Source organism: Coenobita brevimanus, chromosome 22 (assembly GCF_032717465.1).
Source record: "Coenobita brevimanus isolate Jiangsu-jjx chromosome 22, ASM3271746v2, whole genome shotgun sequence".
NCBI classification, from domain to species: Eukaryota; Metazoa; Arthropoda; class Malacostraca; order Decapoda; family Coenobitidae; genus Coenobita; species Coenobita brevimanus.
This window is the reverse complement of record NC_136975.1, coordinates 40,199,625-40,210,991: the sequence shown is the minus strand read 5'-3', so window position 1 is coordinate 40,210,991 and position 11,367 is coordinate 40,199,625. Positions and strand designations below refer to the sequence as shown.

Genomic DNA, 11,367 nt, shown 5'->3' with positions numbered 1-11,367 from the left:
CCACCTACTCGCACTATGACACTGGGGTGTGGTTGGTTCCAGAAAGGGTCTGTCTCCCACGGTTGTCACTATCGAAGTTTATCACCGAAGCTTGGGCTCGCTGACTGCTTGATTATTCTCTCTCTCAGGATACTCTGATGGCCACGGTGATAACGGATAAATAACCTATGCGACACAGGTCAGTGATGCAAGTATCAGCTGCATTAGCGCCCTATCTTCCCTCTCTCTACCTGGTCACATGTGTTTGATAAGCTGATGGGTCGGTGATAGAGGGAAGGCAATCTACTGGCACAAAGGTTACTGCTGTAGGCGTTACGTGACTCAAATCTCACTCCCTGAGCCTCAAAGGAAGCAGAAAGTTAAAACGATGAAGAATCACTCTATGCACCAGATACCAGTGCAGTCCTTTAGGGGTCGGTGGTGGGACCTGTTCACTCTCTCTCTCATGCAGTCCTTTATCGAACTCTCAGGGTTATGAAGGCCTGGGGCGAGGCTACATATACTTGACACAAATAAAATAAACAACCAGGCTCCATCACTTCTACAGGAGTCATTCAGGCAACCAGGTTATTTTAAGTCCCAGCTGTCCGAGAATACAAATAGGCGGGCGATACATCCAGGTCCCTAACTGAAGTGCTGACTGAACGAGAACACGGGAGGAAACAAACCTTGGCCAAGAGTCTGATCGGCACGATTATTATTATTTTTTTTTTTTAAGTTCGCAGATTGTCATGCTAACCAATGCATCACCGCCTCCCCCTTGGCCTTCTCGTGGTCGGGACAACTCTAGTATTTTATTTCTACTGACGTCAGGCGATTTTTATTCAGGTGATACGAGCCTGAGGGTGTTAATACTGCCGCCATTAATCGTCTCATTACCCTTTTTACTCTAACCTGGTCGAAAATTACCACCCTTCCACCTCCAGTCTGAGTTGTACCAGTAAATCACCACCTCCCCAGTAAATCACCACCTCCCAGGTAAATCACCACCTCTCCAGTAAATCACCACCTCTCCAGTAAATTACCACCTCTCCAGCAAATCACCACCTCTCCAGTAAATTACCACCTCTCCAGTAAATCACCACCTCCCCAGTCAATTGCCACCTCCCCAGTCAGTTGCCACCTCTTCAGTCAATTACCACCTCTCCAGTCAATTACCACCTCTCCAGTCAATTACCACCTCCCCAGTCAATTACCACCTCTCCAGTAAATCAACACCTCTCCAGTAAATCACCACCTCTCCAGTCAATTACCACCTCTCCAGTAAATCACCACCTCCCCAGTCAATTGCCACCTCTCCAGTAAATCACCACCTCCCCAGTAAATCACCAACTCCCCAGTAAATCACCAACTCCCCAGTCAATTACCACCTCTCCAGTCAATTACCACCTCTCCATCTCCAGTGCCGAGTTGTACCAGTGGACTAACACTGGGATAGGATGCTAGTCACGAAAAAATTCTATTAAAAGCATGCAGAACCGTAACATTGTCTTGTTCTGATAGAGAGGTACGTGAAATAAACTGCAAAAGGACGAAAATCTGGGCCAAGTTAACGTGAAGCAACATTAATATTCTTCTCTTACTAAAACCGGACGATTTTCCTCAGCTGAGTTGAGAAGCCAGTGTTAAAACTAAGATCCTGATGCTGTGAAACGTGAGTCCTGATGCCTAGAAACTTACGATCATCATCATCATTATCTCATCATCAAGTATCACCATCATCATCATCATCATCACCATCGCCATTATTATCAACATCGCTTTCATCATCATAATCATAAGGAGCGTAGGTACCCGAGACAAGGGTGACCAGTCGCTTTTCCCTGAGTGGCCTTGGTAATACTACACTTGGTAATCATAACTATGGATAAGATAAGGAATTACTATCATAAGGAATAACTAATGTAAGTGCCTCTCAGGGCCAAGCACATCCTCTCACTCGATACTTCTTTAACCTTGTCAGTCTCATGATGTAGGTTTCCATATTATTTTCGCTATTTTCGTTTTGTTTCGTTTATAAACGGTCCAACATGCTTGAATGCATCGGCCTTGGTCACCTAATGGCGGTTCTTCATGCTGCTCGATCACTGGCAGCCTCGCTACTCAGTCCCTTATCCCTGGTCATTTTTTTTTTTTTTTTTTTTTTACCCGTGGAAGAAGAATATGACTGCTAAGGAGAGGCTGTTTCTAAACCCGCCGCTACAAGTTTCTCGAAAGCCATTAAAATTGTCTGGAGGTAGCAAGAATCGAGAGAGAGAGAGAGAGAGAGAGAGAGAGAGAGAGAGAGAGAGATCGGATTAAGAAGCTAACCCTCTGAGAAACTGGGTAAATGAGAAGAACCTAAGCTTGTCTTTCTTCTTCTTCTTGTGGGAAACCTTAAAATAAACTGCACTCAAATCACCGATCCCACAAACATTCATTTATTTACAGATCGATTCGCGTTATAGTTATGAAGGCGTGTTAAAATTCGGCTCCACCTATACAGTGTTATATGACTTTTTTTTTTTTCTTTTTTTACATAACCAAAACATAAATCTGTTTAATTACAACTTCGCCTATACAGTGCTTGAGATACTTTTAAGAATATAATCAAAATAATAATCTTCCTACTACCAGACGTTTTATTAATCTTAGCAAGTACAATCAACTACAAAAATTCGTTCGCCTCTCCTGCCTGCCTTAAAACTAGATTCACTGATGCCTGAATGAGACGTAGTGGACAACAGGTATATATTATCACCCACAGAAGGATGAAGGTATGCACTCTAGGCCGCTACATTTAAGCCCGTGAGTATCCAGCAATTAAAGACATGTAGGAAAGGGGAGCGAACTTTTGCATTTGATTGTACCTCGCGTAGTGAAGGGGCTCGAATCCACGGCACCAAGGCCTTGCACGGCACCACGACCGTTGACCATATACGCACAAACGAGAGACCAGCTTATCTGTGCTGCTATCATTATCATTAATCACGTCTTTGGGAGAAAGTTTACTTGTCATCGTGAAAAAGACTGATAAAATACTGCTGTTAACATAGTCACACACACACACACACACACACACACACACACACACACACACACACACACTCTCTCTCTCTCTCTCTCTCTCTCTCTCTCGTATGTACACTACACATATACCAGATTTACCTAAATTTACATTTCTAAAGTTCGTCACTTCCAGGAACTTCTTAACCAAATGAGTTCAATGATATCTTTTTCATATCATTCTTGCCATCTCCTGACGATTTTAATTAGCCTAAGACAGCCTTTAGAACTGGAGGGGTTAGATATGGCATGAATAAACACCGCCATTACGAGGTCTTTCCTAAGCTGAGTAAAATTGTTTGGTAAATAACGTCATCCGGATTCATGGGGTTACGATGAATAAAACCGTCTGTCAGTGGACAGTATGTCTAAAGGATGGTCCATATATTATGCATATCAATTCTCGTGTGTTGCAAGGACGGCTCTGTCAGCATTACCAGTGTCTACCCTGCATCATTTTCAAGATTTATGATGTCAGCATGTTACGTTCCTTTATTGCATGGCTGATTATATTACGTTCCTTTATTGCACGGATGATTAATGTCATGAATGAGTCAAACTGTCAGCGTTCCTAACACCTGCGGATCGGGCCGTCCCTACAACACACAAGTCACCGCCGGGCGAGTTTAATAAGAGCCTCTGTATACGGACTATGCTGTATAATTAGATGGCATCATGCTGAACTCTGTGTAATACAGCCGTACCATGTTGAAGAGTAAAATCATGATGACCTGCAAGTTCCTGATGTACACTGACTTTTGGGACTTGGATGACAATGGCTGGCTGACTGATTGTGTGCGTCGTTGCCTTTGCCTGCCTATCTGCGTTTGTGTCTGTGTCTGTCCATCTCTTTGCATGTGTGTGTGTCTATATGCAACTCTCTCTTTCTTTCTTAATTCAACTCCCATTCAAGGCCGTAAGACAGACATAATATAATAATAACTGTACTAACACAAAACTCAAATTCACACATCACTTACACAAAAACAAAATGAGGCAGGAACGGAGAATTTTGTATACGGAGTAGATACAATATAGCTGTGTGTGTGTGAGAGAGAGAGAGAGAGAGAGAGAGAGAGAGAGAGAGGGGGCGACACCCTGCTTCATTGGGTTCATACAAGATAAAATTCTCATGACCATGTTTGGCTATGTGTACTTAGCGTTATGTTTTACGATAACACAACTACTGTTACCATAAGAGGATATCGGTACTGATAAGGGTACATCATAGAGGATGCAGAGTGTAGGAGACAGTGAGTTAGGTGTCGTAAGAGGGAAAGTCACCCTTTTTAATATCTCCAGCTCTGACATTTCATCCAAACATCACCTGCAGTAAAAAGTAAGTAACATTAACACTCTCAGTATCAGGACGACGCTGATAAGGGGGAAATCTTGAGTAAGAGTTTAGGGGAGGTTATTAGGTGCCGTAAGAGGGAAAGTCACCCCTGTTAATAACTCCAGCTCTAATATTACCTCGAAACATCACCTGCAGTAAAAAGTAACATTAACACTCTCAGTACTAGCGGCACGCTGGTAAAGGTTAGAGAATACAGAGCGAATGAACTTGAGAGCAGCAGTGAATGAAGTGCCGTAAGAGGAAAAAAACACCTGTATTAATATCTCACGCTCTAATATACCCTCTATACATCGCATTCAGATACAAGTTAGGTCATATTGAAGCTTTCTGTAGGAGGAGGACTCTGTTGAAAGGTCAGAGAATATCAAGTGACCGGGACTGAAAGTGACAGCGAGTTACGTGCCGTGCGAGGGAAAGACACCCCTGGTAATATGTCCATCTCTTAATATTCCTTCTATACATCACACTCAGATACAAACTAAATCACATTGAGGCTTTCCGTAGGAGAGGACGTTGCTGAAGAAAGATTTGAGAATATAATGCAGCAGAGAGTATGGGTGACAGCGAGTTAGGTGCCGCACGAGGAAAAATACTTATGATTATCACTTTAATCTCAATTATAATTCTATACACCACATCCACTTGTGGTAGTACACTCATTTTACACAAACCTGGCCTAAAACTGACCTCTCTCTATCCCAATTCGAGAGTTGGAACAATAGATTAACACTGGAATAAGAAGCTAGTCATGATGAAGTGCAATGAAAAGGATGGAGAACCCCAGCGCAGTCTTTCTAATTACCGCTGCACGAGAAAAATATCTGGTCCAGATCAATGCGAATGTGGTCAAGCTGCAACGCCTGCTCGCTTGAATATGGTCCCAGCGGACTGCAGGCTGAAGGTGCTCTCTTTTGTCCACAGTTCCCCTCCCCCTCATTTTTTTTTTTTTCAGGGGGTAGGAAGGAAACTAAGAGATGTATGCATAACCGGACAGTGGAACCACCCGGTGTTATATCAGTGCCACCACGTGATGGCGTCCCTTTCCAGCACCGGCGTCAGAGTAAAGAAGGTTAGCCACTTCAGTCTGGGGACGTGTTTCTAAATTAACCTTTTTTTTTTTTTTTAATTCAGGTTCTTTATTTACCATTCAGTACAACCCCCAACACTCAGAGGAAGTGTCCCTGAAGGCCAAGCAGAGAAAGGTGCATGGGGAAAAAAAAATTACATTGATACCTTGGGGCATATTAGTATCTGCTTCCAGACGATTTTCTTCAGTCTGGGATAGCGCCATTATAGTAAGAGAAAATGTATGCTATATATACCCAACTTCTCCAGTCTAAAAAATCTTTCAAGGTGAATTAAATATTCCTTCAAAGGCAAGAAAAAAGTGAAAATACACGTCACCGGACTGAAAGGACTAAGACTGGCAGTTCTAAAAAAAAAAAAAAAAAAAAATCATATGTAACCTTTTTCTGACCTAGGAAGGGGTGACTAAAGCGTTTGTTCTAACCTGACGAAGATTCCTAATTCCCTACAGCTCAACTGATGGCCAACTGTAGTCAGACTGGAGGATAAATATAACTAGAAACCAAGGAGACTCATTCTTACCTCATAACTACGGCCCAAGAATCTAAGTTGTCGGTTTAGTTCTACTCCTCCTCAGATTAAGGGGTTAAGAGAGGAGAGAGAAATTGTGATGAGATAAAACAGAAAAACACAATAAAGAATTTAACTCCATCACCCTAATAAGTATAGTAAACTTTGAGCCACAATTAGGAAAAAAAAGTGGATAAAAACAAAGTAAAAATAAAACTGAATAAGAAAATTGATTCTGGAAGCAATTAACATAAGGTATCAGCCTATTAGCACTCCACATGGATGCCACTGAGGACCCAGGGCATACTAGGCTACTCTCATCTTGATCATTTAGGCCACAGGAAGTCACCCTACGCCACGTAAAAAAGGAAAAAAAAAAAAAAAAATTCAACCATGGCACCCTTGCGGACACACTCCTATGTAAGACTACTAACAACTTCGCCACTGAGTTAATCCGTAAACAACAGAAAGTAAGAGTCAGGTACTTACCGGTATGTTCCATTTGGGGATTTCTCAGGTCTTTGAAAAACTACCTCCAGCTTTACAAAAAGGTAGAATGTATCACAATGAATAAGAACAAAACGCACTTATATGTACATGCGTATTCGGAACATTTGACTTTCCCGCTGTTGGCTGAAACTGCTCCAAGCACGACTGACTAATTTTGTTATACAACCACTGTGTGCATAATAATCGTGCAACAATAATCTAACTGTCACAGATAACTTCACTGAATAGTTTCAAGTAGTTCCACTTCACACGAAACCTATATATATACGGCAAAGTGCTATAAAAGTATTACATAATGGCCGCACTCAATATAACACTTATTTTGTATCATCGTTAAAAGCATAAGTTGGAAGTTAGAGATTAACATTTATAAGATTGCCACAAAGTTCTACACATATTCTTGCTTTATCCACTCCTCATGTATTTCTTAACCCACAGTCCCTCTAATACTGCTGATACTGTTAGTATATCAACGCAGTCAGTACACACAGACATGTTGCATCTCTGAATGCTTGAAGGAGACGAAGGGCGGGTGACACGACCTGAAAACTTAGAAAGGAGAGTGGGGCAACCTCTCCGGTAAAAACTGGAACTATCACGTCTCAAACCGTGGTGGAAAAAGCCAAAACGCACCCATACATTCCCTGGCAGAGCCGAGTTAACACAGCACTATTTCCTTTATTGTAACAAGAATTATCCACTAAACAAGGAATGCAGTATGCTCTACAATATTTCTTATTTTTCAGTACTGATGAAGCACTTCAATAGCAGCGCAGCATATTTCTTCTCCTAAAAACTTAATTGCTGTTTTGCAGTGGCCTCCCCTGGGGAATCTAAGGCACTGGATACAAGCAGCGTGATCTGCGATGCTCACGTGCGGGAGGTACTAAGGGTAGATAAGGGCGAGGAAGCTGAGTTGCTGACCTGGCACACACACGACTTCACTGACAAAGGGGACAACTATGCCACCGTTGTCACCAGGCTCAACATTAACTACTCCCTCAATGGCCACCAGGACACCACCTCAAGCATCGTCAAGATCAACCCTAAACGAGGTATATTTGGCTTTGCAGAGTTTGTCGGCACACTGTTTAAGAAGGAGGCCGGATTTTACAGTGAATTAGCACAGGCGCTGTCATCTGAACTGAAGGCCTGTGGTATGAGTGCACTGAGGATGCCCAAGTTCCTCTCATCAGACCTAGACAGTCCTCACGAGCTGGTGTTTCTTGAGGACTTAGCGCCTCGAGGGTTCCGGATGTATGATCGTAAGAAAGGCATGGACGTGGCACACACACTCCTGGTGGTACAGGAACTGGCAAGGCTGCATGCCGCCTCACTCCTCCTGCAGGCAAAAACACCTCAGGACTTGGCTGACAAACATCCTTTCCTTAAGCCAGACTGGACCACTTTTGTGCCAAATGGAAGAGATTTTGTCAAAAGTATGTTTGATGGCAGCTTGTCCCTTTCACTGGAGTTGATGATGATGGCTGGTGGGCACAAGAAGGCGGAAGAGTGGATAGCAAGTGCTAAGGAAAACACGTCAGATGTGCTCGAAGCACAATTACAGAGAAAATCGCCATTCGAAGTTCTGTGTCATGGGGACTGCTGGAACAACAATACGCTTTTCAGGTTTGTGGCAACTTTTTGTTATGTTCGTGCATGTGACCGACATATTCTTTATAACTGTCAATGGGCTTTCTTTTACGTGTGTCAGTGTCCATGATACATGTTTTAAAAGATGTAGCGTAGATATCTATTTCTAGCATACGATATTTCTTCTTGTATTTTTAGTGAATCTATCCCATGATTTACACTCCATGTACTGTAAGATGTATCATGTTGCTATCGCTCTGGGTTTAAGGTCCGGGCGATTTTTACAATGCTTGAATATTTCATATACCAAAATACCTTACATAACCTCCCTAACCCTTCCATCCTCCTTAAATTGTCCTACCCATCCTCCCTTGCATGAACTATTAGTATGCTGCATTATGAGAGGAATCATACAAATGCTGTATATTGTATGTGACAAATGAACTGTAGACACAAAATGTTAATGGGATGTAGCAGTGCCATGTGTCAGTTCAGACTCGAGTATCTTGAATCTGGCCTTTTGTTCTTTCTTGGAAGTAACAACCTTGCAGCGTCTAGCCTTTGGCACCGCCTTCCTATATATATAAATAAATAAATAAATAAATAAATAAAATAAGGGCTGTTCCTGGCACAAGAAGGTCAGGTTGACTGCTTTCAATAAAGCATCTTCCATTGGGAAACCAGCATAGGTGAGGCACAGGAAATGATGCATGGTGATGAGAGTGACGATGATGTTGATATGTAACTCTCCTTAGAGGTAGAACAGCATTGGTGAGACAGAGGAGGAGGAGGATTTGTGATGATGTCACTCTCTCGGCAGGTACAACAGCGCAGGTGAGCCCGAAGAGGTGATGCTGGTGGACCTTCAGGTGTGTCGAGTTGCCTCCCCGGCCACTGACTTGGCCTACCTGTTGTTCACCAGCCTCAATGGTGACACCAGAATGACCAACCTCCACCACTTCCTCTCCACCTACCACAAAACCTTCTCAGCCGTACTGGAGGCAGCTGACATGGCCGTACCTTTCACCCTGCACGAGCTTACTCAGGAGTTCAAAGATAGGGAGGAATATGGTATACTCTTCGGCACAATGATTATCTATGTCATCCTTAGCGATAAAAGCGAAGTGCCTGATATGGATAACATGAAGGAGGAGGACATACCCAAGCTGATCGAGGAGACCCGTCAGAAGACCACTGAGAAGATGAACAATAACACGATGTTTCGCTCCAGGTTCCTGGGTTTGTATGATTCCATGAAGGACGAATAGGGGCATGCAGGACGAACAAGTATGGAGGACGACTTCAGGAATGGAGTACGCACTGGGAGCGGTGAGAACGACTGGGAGGCATGGGAGATAACTGGGTGACATGGAAGGCAAGTGGGGAGGGGGAGGGGGCATGAAGGGCGACTAGGGTGCAGGGAGGGTGGTTAGGAGGCATGGAAGACGACTAGGGGGCATGGAGGACGACTAAGGGACACATAGAACCTCAACTGCAAAACACACTAGCATCAGCTTCAACCAAACCAACACTGTTTAGGATACCAGTTTTATCTGTGGTAGGGCTCAAGTTATTCAATTCTTTATCAGATGAAGGACTCGTGTTCTTACAAGAGCGCCCTTTTTTTTTATCATTCTTGCTAACATTAGACAATTTCATTCAGTCTAGGAGTGCGATCTGCTGGCGGAGGGAGTTAATGTAATCTGTATTTAACCCCCCCTCCCCCACTTCAAGAAACCTCTCTCTAGGTAAATTATGTTGTCTAGAGGTAGAAAAATCAAACAAGAAAAAACGTCAACTTACTTAAGGAGTACACTATTGACAAAACAGCCATCGAGATAATATAATACAGCACAGTGCTGTGGGTTATCTTTAATAGTGTATGGTCCCCAAATCCCTTCATAATCAGCGTACCACCAGACGCTTTCGCTCGACTTCAGGGAGCTCTGATGAAGGGCAGAGGTTAAGGAAGGCCATAGCTAACCTCTCCAACTCGAAATGGCTCTCGTAAAATATAGAAAACCGTCTGGCGGTTAAAAAAATAATTAAAAATAAAAAAAGGTGTCATCGTGGTGAAGAGATTAGCAACCAAGCTGAGTCATATTACGTGAAATTTGTAACAGGCGAAACTAAATTGGTCTGATTTTCTGTAGTGATTATATCCTTTCTTCTGATATGATTGTAAATCCTTATGCCGTAACGTGTATAAAAACGCGACATTTAGTACAATTGATGATTCTCTCTCTCTCTCTCTCTCTCTCTAAGGCTTTAGCATTGTCGTTGGCTCAGAAGGCTTCCTGTACCTGGAACCCCATTCCTTAATGATTACTTCACATATTAGAGCTAATTATTCTCTTCTAGGTTAACTGTATTTCTTTAGTATCGACACTGACTGTAAAAGTATCACAGGAATAAATTATGGACGTACTAGCTAAAAAAAAAAAAAAATAGAAGACCTGTAACCTTAATCGACATGAGTGTACGTCCCTTAGGTAAAGAAGCAGGAATGAGTCTCCTTGGTCCAGTCTGATTATGATTAGCCACCCACTGATCTGAAAGGGGTTAGGGATCTTCATCAAGTTAAAATAATTCGTTATAACCAAGAGGTATATATTGCACTTATCTTCCAGCTCCTACCAAACTATAAAGTACCTTGGTTCTTAAATGAGACTGCCCTCGCAAGTATTCGGTATGGACGGTAGGTATTAGAAATGAAGTGGTGATATGCGAAAATGTGTAACGTACTGGAAGTCTGCTGGGCAGACTAGTCTCTCTCTCTCTCTCACTCACTGCAAATTGGCCCAACAGGTATAATCACGACATCCTCCCACCCCACTCCTCTTCCTCCCCCTCCTAAATTTTCACCCCGTTACGTCCCTGCAGTCAAGACAAAGTGACTATGGTATCTTTCACATTACATTTTGTTCAGAATACAGAAAAACTTACCTCGTACTCCATGTCTTGTGGCATGTGGTGTTGTACTGTATAATGTGGCATTGTTGCGCATTATGTGATGTTATTGCGCATGGATCATGTGATGCTGCAGTGCAACATGTGGTAATGTAGTGAATGAAATGGACTTGGAGCACATCATGTGGCCCTGTAGTGGTGATGTGGTCGTATATCAATAAGTGTTGTAGTGATGGTGTTGTAATACCTTGATGCCCCATGCAGATACAGTATACCCACTCAGCTAGTACCCTCACATGCTGAAGTTTGAGGGGACGCAATAAAGACCCTACAGTGTAACTATATTTACTGCTCAT

General features: G+C 42.8%; 1 protein-coding gene across 1 annotated transcript; it reads left to right on the top strand.

Moving 5' to 3' along the window:
* Positions 1-15: 15 nt before the first annotated feature.
* Positions 16-9,369, top strand: LOC145392475 (uncharacterized). The gene is made up of 3 exons (XM_080266871.1): positions 16-31; positions 7,324-8,137; positions 8,922-9,369. The coding sequence occupies exons 1-3, from the start codon at positions 16-18 to the stop codon at positions 9,367-9,369; spliced, it is 1,278 nt and encodes a 425-aa protein (XP_080122997.1).
* Positions 9,370-11,367: the final 1,998 nt, after the last annotated feature.